The 22,946-nt window shown below is 25.4% G+C and overlaps 1 protein-coding gene across 1 annotated transcript in view; it reads right to left on the reverse strand.

Moving 5' to 3' along the window:
- Positions 1-884: 884 nt before the first annotated feature.
- Positions 885-22,946, reverse strand: part of LOC105364987 (pregnancy-specific beta-1-glycoprotein 1-like) — a 73,008-nt gene continuing 50,946 nt past the window's right edge. Inside the window, exon 6 of the mRNA XM_011503033.1 lies at positions 885-989. Coding sequence (XP_011501335.1) covers positions 885-989 — 105 coding nt within the window. The remainder of the gene's footprint in view (positions 990-22,946) is intronic.

The following is a 22,946-nucleotide window of genomic DNA, read 5'->3' on the forward strand; positions in this document are numbered from 1 at the left end:
ATAATTAATTAATTGCATAAATTATATAATCATACAGATTACGGCATTGCACATATGCAAAAGGTAATATACTTCTAATACAGAGACTCGTGGTCTTCGTTATATAACCCCGTAATTTCGACTCGAATAATTTCGATTTTTTTTTCCATGTAATAAAATGTAACGCGTAAGTAATAAAGTCAACCATAGCTCTTTTTCAGAGAGGTGCAAGTTACATGCAAGCTTAGAGGCGGACACAGTTATCTTGGGTCGGGAACATATTTTAACGGGAACCCGGTTTTCCTTAAAAATGTGGAAATTGATCGGGAAGTGCGCCGAGGATCGAGAACACGAGAACCTAGTGTAGCAGGAAGGAGGGCTAAGCCGGCCTAGAGGACGGGCCCTGACACAAATCCTTCCTGGTCATACGAACACACTGCACTGCACGACTTTTCAGACGATGAAAATGGGCGGGAAAGCAGATGGGATAGAGCGGGAGATAAGGAAGTTATTCATGTGAGTTGATCTTGGCGAATGAAATGGGGCGCGGAGAATCTGTCTTACGCTTTGGCTAATGAATGCGTGGCTCTGACGTGACTTGTGCGAAGGGGCAGCAAATTGTCGTAGCCATTCATGAATATATAAGAGCCATAGAAAGTTTAATTCTTTTCAAGTTATTTCAAGCCACAGCAGCATACTTGCACATTTCTATTTATAGTTTTTATAAGGCTTTGTCAGAATAATTTTCATGTTCATTACGTAAAATCTTTGCAATTACGTTTTTCTCTCTCTCTCCTTTTTTTTTTTTTTTTTTTTTTTTTTTTTTGTTAAACGTTTTAATTAGATGTATGAACATTGATGATAATAAATATTACAATATAAATTATGTCAGATTATCAGATGTATTAGGTGATTATTTTATCACTAGTGGATATGATCTTATATTCTTGAGGTACTAATTTCTCGAAATATAATAAGAAAATAAGTTCGGTAACTAATTCTTGTTCTTTCTGTTCAAAAGAATTGAAAACAGAGAGAATTAGCTCTATTTATTTTGTTTTAATTATGAAATATAAATATACAAAGATTTTTTGAAACTATAAAATACATTAAGCTATAATATTTATTATGACAAAATTTTCTATGATATATTTTTAAATATTTGTAATTTTAACGTGCTTAAAAATTATTACAAATTGTACAAATTTTTTGTGTGATTACTAGTATGTTTATATCATTGATAAATTTTTTAAGATGTAAATATTATAATCTACTAACTATCGTTTAAAGTTATAAAATTTAATTTTGTTTATTGGCATATGAGAAATTATAGGATTACGTTTATAAAATAATTACATTCCATCGCATTATATTAGCATTTTTAATAATAATCATTTCATAAAACTAATACATTTTTTTAGCGAAGAGTAGATTTAGAAGAGTGCAGTACTTACTTTATTTCCATTATAATTATAAATGAGTGATGTTTTTTTTTTTATTGTTTATTGCGGATGCGTCAATTAAAAAAATATATAAATAATTAAAATTATTAATAATTATTAATAATAAAGTTTATAATACATTATTAATATTAATAATATTAATTGTTACTTATTACTGAAATTACTCATATTATGAATGAGTAATTTTGAATAATGATTTAGTGCTATTGCTTTTTTGTTATTAAATCAATAAATATTAACAAAATTTTCGGTTATTTTAATTTTCAAAATATCAGATTCTCCGAATGAATTCTGAATTCATTTATAATTTTTTGTTAATAATTACTATTTGCGTAAGCATAAAAATATTTAATCATATAAAATATATCCATTTATTTTACAAAAGTCTAATTTCAAAGATGTAGAGTAAGTTATTAATAATTTAAAATAGTAGAATTTTTTTGTAAATAATAATACAATTTTATAGAGCCAGATGGAGTATAAGAAACATTTTATTTAACAGATTAATAAAAACTTTCAATATGAATATAATTTCAATATGAAAGAATGAGAATTTATTTTTAGGTAGTATATAGAATATTTAATGTAAATGAAGTAAAGAGTTCGATATTAGGTAATGTATTAAAGAAAATTTTAAATTTATGTAAAGTGGCTCTCAAGGATGATGATGAAAATATGGGACTTCGAAATAAGATAATTTATTTGTAGTAAATATTGGATTAAAACGTTAAAAAGAAGTGCAATGAAGAATAGTTAAAAGACTAATGATATAAAAGAAATAAAAAAAAAAATTAAATATATATATATATATATATATATATATATATATATATATATATATATATATATAATTAATAGTAGATGAGCTTAATAAGGAAATTAACGTGGTAAAGAAAATTCTGTTTCGCATGAGTAGAATTTTTAAGATTAATGTAGTATTTACAATATCAAGCAAATTAGTAGTGTAAATTTATGTCAGTTTCAGTTCTAAAAAATCCAGACGTACAGTAGAATAATTATTTAAATAATAAGAGACCTCTTATCATGTTTAGGCTATTGATGATAAAAATTTTTGTGATAAGATTTCAGATAATATTTATATTTTTTACCTTATATTGTATTAGGTTTAGAGCTCTTCGTAACCAGGACATTGTAAAGAAAGTGAAAAGTGAGAAAATTCCTAGTAAATGTAATCACGATAGACGTAAGCACAAGAGCAGAATATCGTGTCAACGTTTTATAAATAATTATCATAAAAAAATATTTCAAAATAATTAACGATACTTTTACAAAGTATATTGATGGTATTGCAACAACACTAGCGACAAGAAATAATGTTATAATTTATGAAATATAGATAAGTCGAGCTGTATGAATGTATTATAAATTTTTGTCGAATATTTATGCTACAATATTTTATTATGATATACATATAATAATATTCATATATTCTATAAAATATTATATGTATACCCGTACAATGTATTATTTGACCAAGACTATTTGTATGTAGAAAATTAATATTGATACGGTCAATTTATTTCGACGTTTTTAAACTATAAAGTCGAGTAAATAATTTTAAGAAAGAAAGAATTTTTCTTTCAACAAATTTAGCACATTTTCTGTATAAATATTAATCGACGAACTATATTATCAATTCATTTAAGATCTTCAATACCAATAGTAAGAATAAATTTATGCTCAATATTTTACCAAACAATTAAAGTGAATATTTATTAATTCAATGGTTATTGGAATCAAAATAAGCTAATTGGAATGATATATTTGCTTGTCTTGAATTATATATTTCGTATTTGTTTATTAAATTCGTCGAAAGTACTAGTTTAATTTATTAATAATTATTCTTAAATTTAATTTACTTGCTACTAAAATTGCATTTAATGCACTAACGTATTTGTTCATTAATACGTTTCATATTAATTTATATTTCTCATAAATTATCAGTAATATATTATTTAATTTACTACTTCTAAATCCTTTATTATGAAATTCATTACAAATTCAACATTGAATTATAAACTTTATCTGAATAACTGGAACAAATTCCCTCTACTACTAACGTAATTTATTTTATAAAAAAATTTAATTTCGGAAAAAATTGATCTTTCTATAAAAAAAGAATATCGATACGTTTATCTTATCTCTATTGTTCATCTAAAAGCATCGGGGAGCCGGGCGCTGCATCAATTCTATCAGAAAAATTTCATTCGGCTTTTCTCTATTGCAGATGGCCGGAGGGAAGTAAAATTCGTACAGGAAAGCTCATTCGCAGAATTAAAGTTCTCGTCGTAACGCGTTCGCAAAGTATCTCATACTATTCCATCGTTAACTCATGAGTTTCAGTATTACGCAATATAATATTATATATATATATATATATATACATTCACTTTTCTATATAATATACATATAATTTATTATTGTTGCGTGGAAAAAATTCTCATTTATAGAGGCATTTTTATATGTAATTTAAGTCCCAGTTAATATTAGTTTCTTCTGTATCATAAAAAGACAATTTTCAACACATGTTTTATAATATATATGTTATAGAACTCAATGGATTTCTTTCTTTTTATTAGAGTCTAAAAAATATAACATTTATTAACTGATATAGATTATAAGAAATTACTGATATATTTTGTTTTAATGATAATACGATATTTTAATTATAGTAATTAAATGCATAATAAGTTATTAATATAAGTAAATTTTATATAAACTAGTAGCGAATTTACAAGTTACAAAAAAAGCATTTTAATGAAAGATTAAAACTTTCAATTGAAGCTTTAAACTTTCCTGTTTATTATTTATATTTTCATTTATGAAAATAGTTTGATTCATTTGAAATGATGAAATGTTTAAATATAAAATAAAAAAACGTTGAATTATCAATATTTAAATAATCGTATAAATTTTATATTAAATTGATATTCAGAATAACAATAGAACTCACGTAAAAATATGTATATATATATATATATAGTTTTTTTTGTTGATTATCAATTATGTTAGCTATTAATTACACTGCTAACAATTTCATTTAATGAAATTGGTTTAATATATTCGTATCGTAATTAACACAAATGAAGCTTCTTTATTTATTAAGATTTGCTTTCTTTAGTAATTTTATTTTATAAATGTTCTTTTTTATTTTGCCTGGTATGCCAATTATCAACGTAGGATTCGTATATTTTCATGTCCATGCATGTAAAAAAAGTTATTCATACATATAAAACCATTCAACTAGTAAATTTAAAATTACGAAGCTCCTTAAAATACGGAAAATACTTTCATCTTTTATCAATCTTTATATTTTATGTTATTAAGAATTGCCTTAAAATTCAATCTAGTCTAGTATAAATAAGACATTCGATTACTTCAAAGTCTAGAAATAAAAAGATTTTAAAAATCTACGTATTTCTTATAAATATCAATGATTAAATTTAAAAGATAAAAGTGATTAAAATAAAATCTTATTTTTATATATAATAATAAATTTGTATTTTGCTTGTGTTAGAATTTAGAACTTTCTCTTATTAATTTCTAATAACTTTGAAAATAAGTTAAAATTTTAAATGAGAAAAATATACAAAAAACGTCTTCCCAAAAGGTATTTATTTAATTTTGTTTAAATTCTGTTATTAGTATAAATAATTAAGAAAATAAAATTTTCACTTTCATTTAAATTAACTAGTTTTAATAATGAAAGATCATGAGTTTGACTGCTAGTGGTAAAACATTATATTTCCCATTTTTTGCTAACTAGTTTGTATTTTTAGTTTATTTATTACTAATTAATCATTATTAATTATACATACAATAACACATGTTTTTTCTCTATAAATATTGTGTTAATTGCTCGTTAATTGTAACACTCGAAAATGTTCATTTTTCAAATAAAATGAAAATGTTTACGATAAATTTTAAAATATGAATTTATTTTAAAATTTTGTTATAATAAGATTTATAAATCATAGTATTTACAAAGTTTATATTGATTTATAGTTTTGTTATATTGATGTTATTTTATATTCGATATATATATATATATATATATATATTTATAGTAAAACTTTAGGATTTGTATTGCTAAGCAAAGAAATGACTATAGCTTATTTTATATATTTAATATTTTAAATTTGATGTGACTATATACTATTATTAATTAAATATAGATATTATTAATTAAATTTAAGATATATTTAATTAAATTGAAGCTTATCAAGTAACGTTTCATGTAATAAAATTTTTTGGTAACATAAAAAAAAAAAAAAAACAGAGCTTCTACTACAATGTGTACAATTTTTTGTTAAAATATTTCATCATTAATAATAATATAGGTTCTATACATAACAGCACTTAATCTATTTTTTATAAATTCCTTCAATGGAGAAGTTATTAAAATATTTTATGAATTTCTAGTGTCACGTAAAAATTTAATCCAGTTCTTTGAAGTGCACAATTAAATGAGAAGATTATGATGAATACAAAATACATTTATATCTAGAATATTTAATTAATTTCCAAAAAATAGTTTCTAGAGACATTTCATGCGATTAATGTCACGAAGTATAAAATAAAATTCCGCTCTGTTATTATATATTTATTATATTAAACCATTGCTTTAAATCGAAAATGGTTAGTAAATATATTTTAAATATATTTATGCTTGCATTTATGATATAGATTATGATTATTTTAACATATATCAATTTTATGTTTTTTTTATACGAAACAGCATTTTGCTTTTTAAATAAAATTTGTTTGCAATAGCTAATGAATTTGGAATGCTATTTATTTACTTTTAGTTTTTATTGAATTTACACTACTTCAAATAATTAAGTGTTTATATTTGTTAAATAGTACTTTAGTACATTTACATTAAAGTGTTTAATAGTGAAATATTAAATTACTGAAGATAAATATTAATATCATCGTTTATTAATAGTTTTTTTTTTTTTTTTTTTTTTTTTTTTAATATATGTATTATATTATTTAATACACACATGCAAAGTTAATTTTTTTCATTTATCGAGACTATATATTATATATTTTAGTTGCCTTAAGTATCAATATAATTATGAATGAAATTTGTAAGTAAATAGATAAATTGCATTATAGAAATGTTATCGAAAACTTATAATATTAATAGATTACAAATTTTCGTATAAACAAATCATTTTCATATTCTGAAACAACAACGTACAAATAATTACAAATAGTAATGGATATATAAAAAAAAAAAAAAAAATCATAAAAACAGAATAATTTTAACAATATTTCATAGAATATAAAATTTTTTTTTGAGCTTGATAGAACTCGTAACGAACAAGATAAAAAATATAATAAAATTTCTTTATTAATTACATGTGTTATTATAAAACAAATTTATATATGAATTGCACGAGACTCAAGTAAATTGATTTAGTTATGTGTTTCAAAGACTTGTTGGTCTTTTGACGTTCGATAATCTTAAATTGATGCGATGCTGTAATTTTATTTTTCATAATATATTGTTCATTGATAAGTTTTGATATTAAGCCTCAACAAGGCAAATCGTTAAATATTTTTTAACGAAAAGCTATCTATCATAATATCAAATAATATATAATGAGCATGTAATTGCAATGATTTCAAATACATTAAAAGGATATTTAAACAATATTTAAATCAATTTCAGAAATGCTTTCACCGTGGTAAACAATGGGAAAAAAATAAGCTCGGACAAATTTTAAGTGAAATGATACTTTGCAATTGACTCAATGAATCCTTTGACTTTAGAATTACTAACAGACTTTGGGAGCAGACTTTAATAACTTTAAGCAGTTTAAAGTATAATGAAGTTAATTAAACTAAGATATCGTTTTATCGTTTACATACCTTCATAAGAAGAACATTAATGGCCGGTTATTATAAAAGAATTAAAATTTAATAATAATAATCTAGTATAATAAAATAGTAGTATAGTAAACATTAAGTATAATAGAATCAACACAGTAGTAGTTTAATGTACTGAAAATATCCGAAGAAATTCCGGCGGTAATAATGTAGATCAAATTATTACGATATTTTACGAGGTTTAACATAGGTTGATTTACAAATCAGAGGCTTCAGTTTAAGCGATACAGGTAGACTGAAATATTATGATTTATTGTAAATTTTTAACGATACTTCTCATTGTTCTTCGTGATAAGTCTAATTGTATATTAGATTTTGATTGGTTATGAAGATAAGCGAGTAGATATTGGTGAATTATGAAAGAAAAATAATATATCGCGATAATCAATTATGGACAGTATTATAGGCTCTACTCCACATTTACATTAAGGTCTTTAATAATATATGTAAAGCGCTAAGGTATTATTTTGGATTATAAGCTTCTGCGATGAGTGACACTATACAAAATTTAATGCAATGAAGCCTATGCTTCCATTAATTTATAATAATGAATATTTATCTTGACCAATATAGATATAAAATTATGAATAGGCTAACTTTATTTTATTATATATATTAGAAATGCAATTATTAGAAATTTGTAATTTTATATCAATTTTATCGATTATTGAAATATGACAGGGAGAAAATTATTAAATAATATAATAATAGAAAAGTAAAAAGTAAAAATAAAATATAAGAATAAAAGGAATTTTTAATTAAATGTTTTAACATTAATCGATGGTAAAATAAAAAGATATTATAAATCAAATTCGCATGAATAATATGAGCTTGATTATTTAAATAAATTATGTCTTGTATTTATTTTAAAGACTCAGAAAGTCAATATATATATATTTTTTTTGTTATGAATGATAAATTTTTACCGTAAAAAAATTAATATCTTATTAATTATATATATTACTAAATAATAACAGATATTTCTTTTATTTATTAGCTATTAATTTTACTTGCTATTTTACTTGCTTACAAAATATTTCTAATCAATATCTTAAACTAACCGGTAAATAAAAAGTACAAGAAGTATGATGGTAGAAGTCATTTAAGAAATTCGATTTCTGTGTTTTAATAAGTTATAATTTAATTACTATTGGAATAGAAATTTCAATAATAACCACATTATCTACGGGGAGAAAAATTTAAATATATTTAAAAATTTAGCAATAATAGATAGTTCACCAAGTGAATATATACATCAATTTTTCCTTACAACACCAAATATCGGATTTCAGCCGTAGCGTTTGAAAGAAATATTTTGTCTACGAAACTTTCTATTTTCTCTCTCTTATATTAAACTCTGATGATAAGCAGATGAGGATTGGGAACGAGTGATGAGAACCTTTTAGTCATCATCACGATAAGTATTTAAAAATGTTTCCTAGCCCGTCATTTCGAGCAATAAAGCGAAGAAAGCGTAAAAAATTACATAATTTCTTTATGCAAAATCGTATATATTTTTGTGTATGTGTCCATGCATGTGTATGCGCGTGCGCGTGTACAAGGAAATAAAAAATATTATGTTCGATAAACTGCTGGATAAAGTGTATGTAATACAATTATGGCCTTTAAAATCCTTTATTTTTATTACATATTACTGATAATACGATTTACTACTTAAAACCTATACTTATTGTTTATTGAATTATAGTTGATTCACTTTCGCTCGACTTTCGCTTTATTTACAAAACTTGAATTTTAAATGTGAATTTACCATACATTCAGTATCAATTAAATCCGAATTTATAAGTAAAAGTTTTTTTAATTTTCTAATAAACTTATCGAGACTTTTATTATTAGGGTTAAAGTCAGTCTAATGTAATAATTAATGTAATAAAGGATACATATTATTAAACTTCAATTCAAACTTAATTAATACTGAATATACCGGAGTTGGACATTAAATGAAAATAAATCTATATTTATGATAATTACATTTTATCTGTAATTAGATTTTATTCTCATTGATATTAGATGTATTAGAATTGTAACTATTTAATCTATTTAACAAATGATATGGTTCAGTTTTAAAACTTTATGTATATTTATTTATTTTTTTTTTTTACATCATATATATCATAAACGAATACATTTTATTTATCAATTCTATCGATCAGCTTTAGAAAGAAAAATAATGATTGTAAATTCAAACAATTAAATTTATAGTTTCTTAAGTTCCATTTACTTACTTTTACTCTTTGAATAATATAAAAAATTTCCATAAAAATAATGGTTTAATGAATAGATTTATCTAAAGCTATTTGTTTAAAAATATATTTAATAGATAAAGCTTTTTAATTGTTGTTAAGCTCGAAACTTAGGAAGTTTTATAAGCTTTCGGGTATTTATTGTAAGCCATAAGTGTGCACGTGTGAGGACAATTATAAAATTATGGACATTACGTCAACTTATGGTTGTTAATAACGTATACATTGACTAATTTAAACTTAACTCGGATATAAAAATAGAGAAAATATAAAAAACGTTGCAAATAAGAGAAAAACGAAGATTGGTGGTATGCAAAAGTCAAAGAGGTTCGTTTATTTTATTTAATACTTATGATAATTAATTAAATTTGATTTTCTATTAATACGATTATTTCAAATACAACAATAATTTACGCGCATTATTATGTAACGAATGTTGTTCTAACAATTTTCTTAAAATTTGAAAAACTTATATTTTCTTTTTCAATACTTTGTAGAAGTGTCGAAAGTTACGTTTAATTTCTGTTAGCATTAATTTTATTATGAAATTATTCATTAATGCAAAAATTATATTTATTATTTACTTTTATCTTTATCTATCTTGCATATAAGTTAATAATTTATGCTTATAATTCATAAACAAAATGAATGCAGATATAGAAAATGATATCTAAAACTTGTTTTATCGACAACATGTCTGTCTTTGTTAATAAGCTTTAATAATTTATATGCTGGTAATAAAAATAATGCGGCATAATTTAAAGTACACTCTTCGATTTTTAATTTGCAAATATCTTAAATTTTACAAATATTTCCGACTATTTTATGCAACAGTTAACACATGAGTTTATATAATTCCAGTGATAATGTTATTATGATAAACATTGGATATCTAAGCATATTATTAAATATTTCTTTAGAATAAAATTTGTCTCATATGAAGCTTACCTAGTCAATAGTTATAATTATAGTTATTATACTTGTTAATCCATAGTTGTTATATGTACTTGTTATACTTGTTAATCTATAGTTGTTATTTAAAGTTTCAAGCCTACACTTGACTAAATAATAGTCACATATAATTTTTATTTCTATTATATATTATTCAATATAATCGATAACTTCATGTACTTCATAATAGTAGAAAATATGAATTGAAATTGCTATATGGGATAGTTGTAGAGCTCGTTTAGTAGATAAAAAAGTAGAAAAAAAATTTACTAATTACCTCAACTCAATGTTAATTCAGTTTTAAATTTAATATATGCATATTATAAAATAAACATTATATATATATATATATATATATATATATAGTATATACAATTTTAAGAAGAGTTTAGTTATTAATCTTTCTGAACAACCGTGATTAAAAACTTAAGGATAATTGAATATTCTCTCCTAGTTTGCTTTTAGATTTTTTTTTTTTTTTAGAATTCAGACGTACAAATATAGAAAAATCATCATACATAATCATATCATACATATATCATATATCTGTTACTATATTTATTTCGTGTCTTCTCTTTATTAAGATAATTTAAAATAAATTCAAAGACGCTTCGTGAATTTAATTTAAATTTTTTATATTCTCAAAGATCTAAATACATTTGAATAAAAATTAATAGGCATATTTATAGATTAAGGAGATATTTTGAAATATACTAGATTCTTTATAAAATAGAAATTTTTACATTATACTTTTAATTTTCTATTCAATCTTTATAAATTACAATTCAATTAATTGCAAAAGTAAATTTCCACCGATTTCGAAGAATATGTCAATTTTACTTTTTCGTTTTTTTTTTGTTTTTAAATATTATTTCCATATATTTTTAAATAAAATAATAATATTTATATTTATTTACTTATTGGCAATTATTATGTTTATTTATATTTGAATTATTCAAAATATATTTTCTTTTGCTAGAATCGCAAATTCGAAAATTTTAAAATAAAAAACTTGTTTCATATATACTTTATAACATTATTAGTTTTTAATACAAGATTTTCTTATTTTTCTTATTGAATATCGATACATAAACTATATAAATTTTAACGATTTTTCTTCATAACACAATTTTTTATTCTAGTAAGAATAAAATACATACAGTACAAAAAATTTCAACATAATTTTGATATTTTATATATTTTTATACATCGAAATCATTTCAACAGAGAAAAAATTGCTGTTGTTCCACTTCAGAACAGTATATTTTAAAAATAAAATAAAAGTACTTATATTTAGACGCTTAGTATAATGAGAATATTATCCTGCAGCTTTTACACGGCATATATGTTTTTTAAATCTTTTATTATGAGTGGAAATGTAACTTTTTTTTCTTCAATTGTATTCGAGGTATCGGTGAGATCTCTTTCTATACATAATGAAATTATCTAATAAATTTTGGAATTAAATGTTATTGATTTCTACTTAATATTTTTATGCAGAATCAAAAAATTTCGAATAATATTTATAAACAAATTATCTATTATCATAAAGTTAAAATTTAGATTTTGAATTTTAAATATCTGTTTAAATATATTATATATATATATATATATATATATATTAATATTTGGTTAAGTGAATTTCTTACATAATTTACTCATTTTTGGTTAAAATACTCGGAATAAACATTGTCTGATCTACTATAATATAGTTAATACTAATGTTTCAACGCAAGTATAGGCAGATGAATTAAAAAGTAAAAGTAGATTGAAATAGGCTATTATAGTGAATTAATGAAACTTATAGAATTTTTTTATAATTGATGTAATAGTAAAAATACTATTTTTTAATGAAATTGTTGCCAACCGGTTTCCTAATACGTTTCCTAATATCAATATTAATTATAACAAATATAACGATAAAAAATAATATGTAAAAAATTCTTGTTACTCTTTTTCTTCTTCAAAAACTTCTACATTAATCGACAAATATGTTTTACGTCGCTAAATTAAGTTAAATCTCGATTGAATTTACTTTTAAAGCAAACATATTCGTGTTAATAAAGTGCAGTTGATATTTATTAATAAAACAATTACGGCGTAATATTAGTAATCGAGAAGATGTTAGTTTTAGAGAGTTAAAATTCGAAAGTTAAGTAATGATGAGTGAAGGCTATGTAAATAACAATTTTCTAGCTAAATGGCGGTATTATGATCATAGCAAAGAAAGACAGTGGCCTGATCCACATCTGGACATGCATTAAATTAGAAGACTTTGCCTTCCAACTTATCTGTAGCCCACTCTGATAAAGTTGAGTTATAATGAATTCGTATGACCTACTAAATAACATTAGTATACTTAAGCGTTCTAGTTTAAGTACGAAATTAATGATTTAAAACTTGTCTAAAATCTAAAACGTTGGAATAATTCAATATGTTGATAAAAAATTCATTGTTATAAATTAGCAATTCGGCGTATTACAATGCTATAATGAGGTGTAATAAGATACGTTGTTAGATTAATAGGAAATAATCCATTTGTTATTGAAGTAGGTATTTAAATTATACATTGCATCATTTATTTTTAAATTATGTACGCGTGGATTTTCTAAGTGGAATGAGATGTTATAAAATTTCATCACGTATAAAGCGAGAGCTCCTAGAAGTTTAATGATTTATGGAATAACTTAGAAATGAAGTGCGTTATATAACTTTGTACTAGAGACTATTTTACTGATATCATAAGAGATTTATCAGGCGTCACAGACCTGTAAAATAAAGAAATTAAATATCTTTGTAGAAGTAGGAATATAAAAACTATCCGCTAGTTTACAATTTTACGAATAAGAGTGACTAACTCTGATCTACAGGCTAAATTGGGAAAATGCAGGAAAGTTCGTACGATTCGAATCGATGGATCCGATGGATCGGGCAATTGGAAAGAATGAGGCTCGAACATGGAGTTTAGTGATTGGTATCGAAGAATGAACACCGTGACAGACAAACAGTGGATTTGGGCTTTCAGCAATCTCGTGTCAATTCGTGACCAAAGAAGAACATAAATAGAAGCCCGGAAACAAAAGAAGTAGGGGCGGAAAGTATTCTAGACATGTCAGATCGGATCCTTTGTACACGACAAACGCATCGAACATTGTTACGCTCCTCCAAGAGCAATGTAAGGGATAATGCGAGGGCCTTAATTCACACGTAATGTCCGTCTCGGTTGATTAAGGTACGGAATAAAGGGAATGCAGCAGCAACGAACAAAATGATTTTGATTTATCTGGATTCTCTATCTTTTGGAAATTTGGCATACGTGATGGTATTTCCGAACGAGTAAATAAAAAATTAATTCAAAACCTATTATAAATATGTTGAAAGGGATTGTTGCAATTTTTAAATATAATTTTTATTAATTTTCAAGAAGTATTATTAATATTTTATAAAAGATATGTATATGATGTTCAGTTTAGAAAATTTTATATTCGAAATGCATATTTTCATTCGCTTCCAATCCATGTTACTTAATTGAAAGTGACTTTTACATTTATGCTTAACACTATCATTATAACTAATAATTATTGTATTATTATTATTATAAATTAATGTTATTTTAGGGAAAATATATTTAATATTAAATTCAATTACAATGATAGATTTTTGTATAATTTTTCGATGAGATTGTTGTAAATTTCAATTATTGTATATTGTACATTGCGAATTTGAAAATAAAATTCATTTTTCTTATGATCGAATGAAAATGGCTAGGAGTCTTAATTAAGAATAAATGTGCTCGTAGAATAATTCACAGTGTAATTTTTTCTTCTTAAAACTTGATGAACGCGACAATTGTTTATTCAGTATGAAACACTATTTGTTGAAATGTGTAATGTATTTTTGTAATGCCAGCATTGTCGGTATAAAATCGACTCTACTTAATGAAGATTTAGAAGCACTCTACACCCAGCAGACTAACTGTGAAAGGTCTGAAAATTTTGAGCAACAATTTTCTTTAAAACATAAGAGACAGTATCAATTGAATACTAACATCATATATACTTAATTCCTTGAATAGAAAACTTAAATAATTTCATAAAAGATATTAAATTTTATTATAGTCATATTTGAAAGCCCAATACCCACATAATCATAATTATTTTACTTTTGGCTTATGTGAGAGTAATAAATTATATTATACAATTTAATTTTAATACTCTTGTGTTTTAGTAATTTTGAAATTTCGATAATAAATTAGTATAATTGGATTACAATATATTTAAATATTATATATAAAACCAATCAATGATTGCTTATTGTAAAATATAGTTTGAGAGAAGAGAGGATATTCGCTAGTACAACAATGCCTGTATATTTTTAATTAAAAAATTATTTACTTTTATGCTTTATTTGTACGAGCAGTCTTAGATAAATGTAAAACAAAACATTGACCTTATTAAATTAAAAATTTTATTTTACAGTTATATCCGTCAATTTATATGAACCTTTAAATTGAGAGACTAATTTTTCTAAATTACTATACCTTACTATAAAAAACTTTTATTCAACAAAAATGACTATAATATGATAATAATCAATAGAATTATTATTTTGTAAAAATCATTATGCCGTGGGGTATTTCCGTATTTACTCATGTATAAATAAAATGTATAAATAAATTTTAAGGACGAAATGACACTCAACTGAAAAATTAATGAAATAATAGAGATATGAGAATTTTTACTAATTTTGAAAACCTTCAAGGGAATATGAGAATGTACTTTAATCCTTTTTATTGAATGAGGTTGCAAATTTCTAAATGCTTTTTTGTTGGAAACACTTTTTTTTTAATTTGGTTGAAACGGTACATCTGTTAGTTTTAACTGACTATGTTGAATATTTTTGGAGTGCTTTATAATTAAATTACTTTTAATCAAGCTAGAAGTTTCATATATCCCATTATTATATTACTTTAACAAAATATAATACCCACCATTTTACAAAATAAAATTTTTTTTTAATCTCTATGATTAGTTAATGATAATGTGATTTTTAAATTATGCAATATTCAAGTCAGTAGTAAGAGAAATATGGATGTACAGATACGGCTTGTGGAAAAAAATTTTTAAAAATATTTTCGACACACCAGCATTAAAAAATTTCCGAGTTTTACGCAAAGCATAGTAAACGTATAAGATATTATATTTAAATATTTTCATAAACTTTCGAGATTATATAAAATTTACAAATGTATTAAAAAAGTTTATGAGTTTTTTCCTCAAGACATGATTGTTTATATTAAATTAAAATATTAATATTGTTAGTTTACGCCTTACTTTTAAAAATCAATTACTTGTATTTCAATATAAAATTAATTCTTACTACTTAAATTTATTTTTAAACTTTAGATATTTAAATATACATTAGTTTATTCACATATACACGCGCACACGCACGCACCCACGACCGTGTTCATATGGACACCTAAACACTACCACGAACATACGCACGCAAACCGATTAATAATAATTGATAATTGTCAAGCTATTAATAGCATAAACAAGAAATCTGTGAGAAATAAAAATGCATGCATGAAATAAAATATTAGTAGACATATAAAATATAGACTGAATTTGATTAATTCATTACTATTTAATTTATACAGTAAGCGTATGGAGAAAAAATAATAAGAATTACTTTTTAATATTGAAAAGTAACAGTATTAGAATCTCCTCTTCATCAAGGAAATCATATACTTCAATCGGTACATCATATTTCGATATATTTATGGTGTAATACAAATATTTGTTATTGATGGAATTTAATTATTTATAAAACATAAGTTTAAAAAAAAAACAAAGTTTAAACAATTAATTTATTTAGATTGTATAAAATTTTTATCAATAAAAAGGTATCGACCTAATTAGCTGAAAAGAAAAGATCGGGAAAATTTTTATTTATAAAGTTTATAAGTATGTTCTCTTCCTTTCTACTAACACCAAAAATAAAACTTATGACAATCATTGTGCAAATGTTAATGGTAATGTAAGATAGTGTAAGGGTAACATTACGAAGCCCCGAAATAATATTATATATAAAAGATTAAAAATTGATATAAAAATTTAAACTTATTTTCACTAGTAAAATTTCTTTTAAAAATAGGAAGAGAGTTTCTTCAAATATAATAGGAAGATGATTTTTCTTACATAGGGGAATGTCAGTTAGGAGTTCAAAGTTATCTGACTCAAGTTTAACGGAAAATGGATTATTTGTACTACGTTTGAAAAATACGAAATGAAATTCGAACAAGTAAGATGGAGCTTTTAGAAAAAATTACTTGTAATTAAAAAAAAATTATTTACAAAAGCTACATAAAAGTCAAATATCATCATGATATTTAAAAAGGGAGTATATCATATTCAGTGTTGATGTTGATAAGATCTTTATTAATAGCACATATTAATAGTTATTTGTGAAGGGAGAAGGTAAATAATCATTCAACAATCAATAATAAACTCGTAAAATTATCTATAGTTTATTTTGGTAACATAAATTATTCGTCAATAATAATTTGTGTACGCATTTTTTAATTTGAATTTTAAAAATATTCGTTCGAATGGATTCCGACAAAACGATAAAACAATTATTTTATTATTATATAATTGAGTCGTTGAGTAAAGAAATGAAAGAAGCAAAACTAGAAAGACATTTAACAGAATTTGCATGTAATTTGCATGGAAGTCAAAAGAATCTGTATAAAATAGTCAGCAGACTTCTAGATTTTAATATAGTTGATAATTTTCGTAAACATCATGAAATGATTGATTATTAGCATTTCAATAAGGATTTTATTGAGCAATTGTATAATAATAAGTAAATGTCTAGTTGAGTTATTTTTATACATATTATTTCTGAAATTATAAGAATATTATGAAAATATTATTGTCTTACGTTTGTAATATTCGTTCAATAAGATAATTAATTACATATATATATATATATATATATATATATATATATATATATATATACATATATACATTTTGATAATATACAAATATTCATTTATTTATTTATACATATAGTTGTTGAAAATAATGAAATTGATGGGTAGACATTTTGTAATTTATTTATTACTCGAATTATCATTATTAGATTATATCTTATGGAATTAAAGGCCATTTTCCTATTTTATTATATTTGTAATATTTTCGTCTTATTCCTTGAAAGATTGTTCCACGTGTTTCCATATAAAGCGAAGGACATTCCATAGTTATATAATTGAATTTTATTATCAATTCTGGATTCTATCATAACATCACGGTAATGAAATAAATGACTTAGCCCTTTATATTATATTCTCAGATTAATCGATCGGTAGTATAGTTTTATTTATTGCTATATACGCTGAAATAATTGCTGGATACATCGTGTAGAAATATGCAGTGCAGTTTATTATATTTCTTCGAACGCTTTCCCATTGCATGTTAAGCGCGTATTAAGTCAATCAGGGGATGCTATCCGCATCAACGGCAAAATCTCTATATGTATGGAGTCGTTGATAACGGGGCTTAGCTTAGATATAGCGTTACGCAGTTTTACGACTCGACGTATGGCATCCGGTTATATTCGATGTTGACATCATAAAATTGTTCAGCGCACTACTTTGACCGCGTCAGTGTCAGTGATTCATACAGGCTACCTTTACTTCCCAGCTAAACGAATGGATGACTGTGTTATTATGAAAAATAGTATATTATTGTTGTAAATTGGGCATCGATGCTGTCTGTGCCTTGAAGAGGATAAAAGAAAGCGAAAAGAAAAGAATAAATAAAAAAAATAAATAAATAAATAAATAAAAAAAATTAAAAAAACAATGGTAAAAGTGAACGTTCAATTGTAATATACAATTAATTAATTAATACAATATACAATTAATATAAATTCAATATACTTGTGACTTTTGAAATTTTGAAATTCGCATTTACTTTGTTTTTACAAGCAAGATTTTAAAGCACGTCAGGAAAAGTAGTTTTCCACTTTTATGGTTTTTCTTTTAATCTTGCCAATATTCCTATTGGTTTTTATTTCATTTTAAACTTACAGAACTCCGAATTAAAAGCTCATGGATAAAATAGAAACTTATTTCTAAGCATCATGTGCACCAATTATAAACACAATGTTATTGAAATATCAATGTAGGTTAAGCGCAATCTATTATATACTTGTTTTTCTGTTAATAAGTTTCACTTATTTAATATTTAGGAAAATCAATTCTCTATTTACATATTTACATTGACGTATATAGTTAATACAATGAAAATGTGTCAATAGTATAAGAATTGTCTAGTATATATCATAGGGATTCCCCTCCCCTTTACTTGCGTTAAATTAAACGTACTCTTTATTATTATTTTTTAAATAGTGTCCGACACTTATACCTCCAATATTCCCTTTTTTTTTTTTTTTTTTTTTTTTTTTTTTTTTTTTTTTTTTTTTTTTTTAATGAACAAATGTCGTGGAAGGAGAAGACGCAGCGCAAGAAAAGTAACAATAAGTAATCGATATTTTTTTTATGCACACGCATTCAAAGAAGCATCCTTATGTATGAATTATGCCATTTTTTTTTTAAATGCTCTAGTCAGCCAAGCGTCACGTATAATTTTCAAGAGCTCTTTTAAAATACTCGAGAAAATTTGCAGCTCCGAAGCAACTTTAATCGTGACTAGACGCGTGAATAAAAGAAATTTTCAAGTGCAAAAGTAGGAGAAAAAGGAGCTCACGAGACAGAATGAGTGTGTACGACGAGTTTGACGGCGAGCGATATGGTAGTGGGCGTTAGGTGGGGCGGGAGAGGGGGCGGGGAGGAGAAATGTGTGCCCATGGGTAGAGATAATAGAGAGAAGCGAGATAATGTTGGGGGAGCGCCTTGAATTACGTTAGTGAGAGACGTGGCGAGCGCTTTACGTGCCTCCGTCGATTAATCGATAAATCTTAATGCTTCGGGCCGGAACATTAATTTTCAGATACGGTCCAGCCGTTTCAGTCTCCGTCGACGTCTCGCTATTCCGCGACAGTCGCAGGGGGATATCGGTAAATTTCCTGCTACCGATTTTCTCCGTCCGGGTGAAAGCACCCCGTGAAAGCCTCCTGAATTCCAATGCAACGCCCTCGTGGGAGAACTTCGAGTATCCTTCGCTCTCGGCTCATGCGGCTTTGGCCAACCCACGCCATCGCCCCCACATCTCACTCTGTTTGCTCGTCATATGTAGCTCATCTCTTTGTCGGGCACCCACTTTAAGTACCTGAGGGTTGTACGCAATAGTGGAGTGGCTTACTTGGAGCGCGAAGTCAGTCGAACTGAAGTCAAACCGCGACATCAGTTATGCTTCACAGTCAATATTCAAGTTGAATGCCCGAAGCGCGTTCGTGTGGGTGGGCGTTGCATAGCGGAAAATTGAGTGACATAGAAAGTGAGAGAGAAAGAGAGAGAGAGAGATAGACAGAGAGAGAGAGAGAGAGAGAGAGAGCAGTGGCATCTTTTGTGTAAATGATATGACGCTGGGGACGGATGTAGAGGGTTTGGTGGTTAAGGAGCAGGAATAAGGGCTGCTATAGGCGAGGTAAATACGGGTATTAGAAATATTTTACGATCGTAATGCCAATAAGAAAGAAGAGAGAGGAAAGGCCAGAATTATACAGATGGATAGAGGGATAGAGAGAGAGAGAGAGAGAGAGAGAGAGAGAGAGAGAGAGAGAGAGAGAGAGAGAGAACTATAAGATTGGAATGTAAAGAGCATGTATGCGAAATAAGCAGCTATTTAAATCGATCGTTAATTCGGTTATTGAAATTTTAGTGGATTTTTTTTTTGTTTATTGAGGGACCTGACGAGTATCCCTAAAGTCTTATTGTTCCAAACTTGTTTGAAAACCCTTGCCATTGAAATTTCTCTCTCAATAGCACATTGCACTTAAGAGTTTACCTTGATATATACACAAAGTCCTGTTTTTTAATTAAAAATATAATAATCTAAGGCTACTTTTGTTCAAATAATTGAATAAAATAAAAGTAATTAAAAATTTACTCAAAATTATGTTGTTGATATAACTTTTTTGATTATATATATATATATATATATGCATTATTATTTTTCTTTTATCACTAGTCTTTTAGAAATATTTCAACCTCTTATCTACGCGTATTTGAATATTTACATACTAATATACAGTTTAAAAATTTTTCTCTGTGGATGCGTTTATTTTATCTTTCTCATATTATTCAAGATTTATACGAAAATATGTTACTAAAATCAAATTCATAGAGTGTTTCATTTAATTTTTTCGATTTATTAGTATTAAAACACTTATATAATTTTAGCATATAAATGATAGAGTCCATATTCAATCATTTTTTTAATAATAAAAATCATTAATCGTGAAATGATAACAAACAATTGTAAAAAAGGACAATATCTCTTAAAAAGTTAAAGTTAGATTGAGCGTGAAGTTAAAAAGTATTTTGGAATTAATGGTCGATATAAATATAAATATAATACATATTCAAACAATTTTAACGATAAATTCACAGTTATATTAACAATTCAGAAGAATATGAAAATTATCCAATAATTAAATTACTTATAATTATTTGAAATTTTAGAAATAATTAATATTTATACATGAAATACTACTTATGAGAAATTTCTTCAAATGTATTAATTATTTTTCATGTCTCATTATGAATAAAATCTTGTTTTTATCTTTAGAATAAATATTTATATATCTTTTATTATATTTATATTATATTATATTTATATATCATAATTGTATTTATTTCTATAACACCGATTGTTTTTGAGTTTTAATTCGAAGAATGTTTCGAAACGGCATAACAATAGCCTTTCTAGCATATTACCTACGTAAACATATTCTTAAATTTTATCAACACAATTGTTTATAATCGATGCAATTGAAATTAGTGTCAAATAAAACGAAGATCTAAGATTTAGAATATAATGTACTTAATTATATTAATTGAAAAAAAGTATAAAGTAGGGAGAAGGAGAGCTTGCATATCTAAGTGATCTATAAGACTTATCGACTATGGAGCAAATAAATATGCAAATCGTGGCTTAATGTGCTCTAATAGAAGCACAAAGCTCGCATGGTATGGAATGTGCTCATTTTTCCTTTCAAATACAAAGAATTAAGAGCAGTGAAAAAGGTTTAAGTACGTCTCAGCCACTGGTAAGCAAGAACTTTAAAGGCGGATAGAGAAAATACGAAAACGAAGAAATATCCAGAGGACGAGTGAGCGGTTGTGACGAGGTACGGTAAGGGGTTGGGCGGGAGTGGGGGGTTTATAGGGTGAGGAAGGGCGCCATTTGTTATACCCCGAAGAATTCTTTCGTACCGAAGCGTGCGGCTTGCCTTTTTAGCGGAATAATCTGCTGGATTGACATGGAGATACTTTATTTTTCCGCCTCCGTTAATGTATGCGCGTTGTGATGAGATTCTCTGCTTTTTAAAGAGTCGTGTTGAGGATGCTCGTCGGGGCTCAGGAATCGCGGTGCTTTATTTTTCAGTAAGCCTGAAGCGACGATTAGATACACAAATCGTAAAGAGATGCTTTTACATTTTGAATTTCAGTGTATTTCTTCGCGCTGTAATTTTACCTTCCATTCACGTAGAGCGCTTTAGTGTTGAAGAATTACCGAGTTTGTATGAAGGATGTTTACTTTACTTCTGCTTTCAACTTTTAATTTAAATTTTATAGATACAAAATTCGAGATATCGCTGTACTTTAGTGTACAAACATAAACACACATGCAAACGCGAACGCACACACGCACACACGCACACGCACAACAAATCACTTTGATTTAACCAGGTCAATTATTAAAACATTTGACGATTCTCATATGTTACATTCTAATGTTTTGAAGATTCTTTCAAATTATCCTTTGATATGATAAAATTTCGTTAAATGAAAACAAATTTAAATATATAAACTAAAATAAATAATTTTAATGCAAAATAATATATATTGATAAGATGCTTATTGAAAAAATTATGCTAACAAGAAATTACAATTTTCGTTGTTGCAAATGATAATATTATATAGGATCATTATTATATTTTTTGCATCCGACAACAGAATTTATATTTTTTGCACGTTTATATTTTGGATGAGAATTGTATTTTCATCTTTCATGCATTTCAGGATAGGGAATTAGAAAACGGTAATCTAGGGCAAACTGCTTGGATTAGTAAAGATCATTGCGCGAGAAAAGTAATAACGAATAAATCATATCTCCTACGAATAGCCGACTAAGCCTTAATTATTTATACATTATAATTCATATATTAACTT

The sequence above is a fragment of the Ceratosolen solmsi genome, unplaced genomic scaffold (assembly GCF_000503995.2).
Source record: "Ceratosolen solmsi marchali unplaced genomic scaffold, CerSol_1.0 scaffold61, whole genome shotgun sequence".
NCBI lineage: Eukaryota > Metazoa > Arthropoda > Insecta > Hymenoptera > Agaonidae > Ceratosolen > Ceratosolen solmsi.